Genomic DNA, 4,346 nt, shown 5'->3' with positions numbered 1-4,346 from the left:
TGTTGTCGGACAGCAAAGAGCGGAAACAAATGCGACAAAGTATCTGGTCCGACACTTTAATATTCCACCCCTCTGGATTTTTACTTTATCGACCACCTAAGGAATAAAAGGTAACAAGGAATTGAACTGACTATCATAAGGAATACAGAAAGGCATTATACCCCGCTTCCGCCGATTCTACCAAATCACCGCTACTGGGTCATTCTAAGGCCAATAATATTGATTTCAAATTTTGGCAAAAAGCCACTTAAGTACCAGTGATTACACTGGTTGATTTATCCGAGGACTAGGTTAAAAAGAAATAAATATGTTCTAATAAAAATATATTATTGTCTTTCATTCATCTTCTTCGGCATCTTTGTGTGTGTGTGGGACAACAGTTGATTAAGTTAAAAGACACCTCTCATTCGCAATGTCTTCTTTATTACGTTAGGAAAGTCAAATAAATACAACTAAAAGCAGTTTAAAGTTTCGAGGGAATAAACAAACATTATTCTCAATTAGATTGTTGCTCAAGTGAATCTAATGACCCAGTCTTCGGCGACAATACTAGCAGTAGGATTTACTAATCCCTGTTAGCTGTATTCACTTGGCGAGAACTGAAAGATAATGAAGTACAATTCTACAAACCCAGTCGGTTCGGTAGAAGTAGAGAGAAAAAAAAACGTGTTTGTATATGTATAACGGATGTGTATATATGCGTGTGTACAGCTTATGAGCTTTCTTCGCTAAATGTATCGCTCCATTTTATTGGCTCGACGTTCTTTATGTTGATGTCGACTGCATGTTCAGACATAGGATCTGGTTTGAGTGGAATTATGGAAGTGGAGCTACTGTCACCGCCACCACCACCACCATCATCATCACAATTATTATAAATACTATTATTTATATTTTTATCATTCATTCGTCAACCAAATTAGATTTTTATTATTTTTTTTTCTCTAGTCTGACATCAGCCACATAAAATTCTCAGTTGCTATAGAGCAATAATGTAAAATACTCGTTATCACCATTATACAACTTTATAATAGTTAGAAGAAAGTTTCTGGACGTTTAAAATCTTCATAAATTTCAATTTTTTTCAAACTTTATTAGTATTAATTATTAAGTTACCATTTTATTTTACTTTATTTTACTTTTTGTTTTTCTCCTTCGGAATTTGTAATGTCAGGAAACTGAACCCAAAACAAAAAAAGGTAAGGATTTCTGTTTTTATAACGTTTATTCATTTATAATGGTTAGTTGAGGAAGCTGACTCTACAAAATCGAAATACTCTCGTGTTCTTGTAACTACAACAAATGAAGAATGTTACCTTCTTTAATAAACTTAGAGGCCTGACTACATGCAAGCTTGGGGGAGATGAGGAAAAGAAAATCGGCTTTAAAAAACAAAAAACAACAGAACGGGTGGAGGAATTGACGTACGTTATTGTCAGGAATGTAGCACAAGTAAATGAAAGGGTCAGTCGCTTTGCTGAAAATGAGGGTCCCTAACTTGTGGTTCTCGAGCTACATTGACATCTCAAGTATTATTTTACTGACTTTTAAAGAAATATAAATATTATACCATTCGGGTTTATTTTTTCCTATGCTATTTTGGTCGTCCGCATTTATATTGAGTTCGGAGATTTATTTCCTGCAGTTGTGAAAATGTTGAAGGATTTTATTTTTATCAGCTCGAGATAGCAACAACAACAAAGCGTTTTACAGCTGAACCAAACACAACACTGTTGCCATTGAACAAACATATCAGCTGGAGAGCCATGGCGTGTTTGTATGTATCTCTCTTTCTCTCTCTGTAATTGTATGTATATCTCTCTACATGTGTGTGTATGTGTCAGGTTGACTCCCCTCTTTCTACATGTGTGTTTCTCCCCCTCCATCAGTCTCCCTTTCTGACTTTACGTGCTTGTATTTCTCTACGAGTGTCGTTCTCTCTCTCTCTATCTATCTATCTCTTTGCAAGTTTTTGTCTCTCCATTACATGTGTTTTTGTGTGTCTATTTCCATCGCTTTACGTTTGGGTTGTATGTGTCTGTCTATCTGTCTCCATGCGTGTGTGCCTTCCTCTCTATCACTCTCCAACTCTGTCTCTCTCCATTCCCCTCTTTCTCTCTCTCTACCTGAGTCTGTGTGGTCCTCTTCGCTGTTACTATAACAACCACCCATGGATTGAATGAAAGTTAATATTACTCAATTTTCTCTTACTATTTAGACCACACGTACACTCCGTCACACCTACGGAACATATCTACATATACACACAGGTTTTGTTTTGTGATGTAGTTTTTTTTTTTTTAAGCATCTTTAAACAATTATTGGAGATGTTTTTTTCAAACAATTTTGACATTCTGAGATGTTTGTTTTCTTGAAGAAGGAAAATAAGGTATAAAAAAAAAAACTCAGATGTAAGACACACTGACCGATTCCACCAAAATATTCAAAAGTGAGCTCGAAATAACTTTATTTGCTTTATCTATTTAATTTCTTTACCTTGTGTAAAAAAAAAAATATTAAACTGAAATTATATATTTTTCTTAGCTAGTTCAAAAATGTCTTTTGTTAAAAAATATTCCATGCAAAAAGATGGGCTTTTTCTATTGCAGGATAGTCTTAGAGTTTCGGACGAACGGGGGGCTTAGGAATATAGTCGAATTATTTAAGGAATATACTTATCAATGAAATTATTAATGAATATTTAAAAGTTTTGACAAAAAATATTAAATATTCGTAAGTTTCCTTCTGTAAAGCAGATTATAATTCGGATGATATTCCTAAATATCTGAGTTCGCGTTCTGGATCAGAAAAGTAAGGCCTACCAGTTCACATTTTCATTATATATGTAATCTTTAGTCATGTAGCTTATTTCATTGCATTAATGCCCGTGTAAGGATATAAAAAAAGATAAGCATTATTTACTCGCATCTAACGTTACCATCTTTCATTACTTGCGAAAGTAGTAGCAGTGGTGGTGGTTGTAGTAGTAGTAGGGATTTGTGGGGACAACAGAAGTTAATATTTGTCATATATTAGGCAGTGATATAACTCCTCGTTTTCCTTGTTAAATAAAACAACAGATCTTTTCTATGTAATCTGAAGAAATCTTTAATAATATATGTCAGTAATATATGACTTTTTACGTGGGCATTTGTAAGAATTTACAAGAAAATGAGAAGCTGTACATATCTCAAAAACATAGTTTTAGGTTAGGCCATTCGTAACCATAGATAGATGGATACAGATTTGGGGCTAATTCTACTGATGGAGTGTGGGAATTTGTGACGTTTGAGGAAATTAGCAACAGGAGTTCGTCTCAAAATTAGAATTCTCCCAGGACAGCCACTAAGTACAGGTATCTTCCACTCATCAGCACTCAACACATTCACATCATTAGATGTCCAAAATCGCTGTATCTCTCTCTCTCTCATCCATCAATCAATTGTTTTGGATGTTCTGTTACTTTCTTTATAACTTGTACTAATTTTTTTTCTTTTCAGTTTATGTTACACACATTCAGTAGATCATTATTAGTTTCTCTTTATTCCTCTCCAGTTTTGTGTGTGTGCGTGCGTTTTTTTTTTTTTTTTCACTGCTAGGATTCTATGCCATATATTTATGGCCAGCCTTAGTAATCCTAGTGCTCCCCAGGAAAGCAAAGTTTCGGTACTCTTTGAAATATAATTTAAAGATATTTTTACATACTCTTTTTACTCTTTTACCTGTTTCATTCCTTTGTCTGTGGCCATGCTGGAGCACCGCCTTTAGTCGATCAAATCGACCCCAGGACTTATTCTTTGTAAGCCTAGTACTTATTCTATCGGTATCTTTTGCCGAAGCGCTAAGTTACGGGGACGTAAACACACCAGCATCGGTTGTCAAGCGATGCTGGGGGGACAAACCCAGACACACACACACACACACACACACACATATATATACGACGGGCTTCTTTCAGTTTCCGTCTACCAAATCCACTCACAAGGCTTTGGTTGGCCCGAGGCTATAGTAGAAGACACTTGCCCAAGGTGCCGCGCAGTGGGACTGAACCTGGAACCATATGGTTCGTTAGCAAGCTACTTACCATACACCCACTCCTACGCCTACATGTGTATAACAACCACAGATGTAGTGACCTTGCTGGTGCCACATAAAAAAGAACGTCCATTACACTATGTAAAATGGCTGGCTGTCGGAAGGACATCACCCATAGAAACCATGCCAAAGCAGACAGCAGAGCTTGGTGCAGTCTTCTGGCTTACCAGCTGCTGTCAAACCTTCCTACCCATGCCAGCATGGAAGGCAGACATTAACTGATGATATGTATATATATTATATTATATCCT

The 4,346-nt window shown here is 36.1% G+C and overlaps 1 protein-coding gene across 1 annotated transcript in view; it reads left to right on the top strand.

Annotated features, from left to right (window-relative positions):
• Positions 1-404: 404 nt before the first annotated feature.
• LOC106873476 (armadillo repeat-containing protein 2) overlaps positions 405-4,346 on the top strand; it is a 50,563-nt gene continuing 46,621 nt past the window's right edge. Inside the window, exons 1-2 of the mRNA XM_052965884.1 lie at positions 405-1,199; positions 1,680-1,777. Of these exons, the coding sequence (XP_052821844.1) occupies positions 1,767-1,777 (11 nt within the window). The 5' untranslated portion in view covers positions 405-1,199; positions 1,680-1,766. The remainder of the gene's footprint in view (positions 1,200-1,679; positions 1,778-4,346) is intronic.

Source organism: Octopus bimaculoides, chromosome 2, assembly GCF_001194135.2.
Source record: "Octopus bimaculoides isolate UCB-OBI-ISO-001 chromosome 2, ASM119413v2, whole genome shotgun sequence".
NCBI classification, from domain to species: domain Eukaryota; kingdom Metazoa; phylum Mollusca; class Cephalopoda; order Octopoda; family Octopodidae; genus Octopus; species Octopus bimaculoides.
This window is presented reverse-complemented; position numbering and strand designations above follow the sequence as displayed.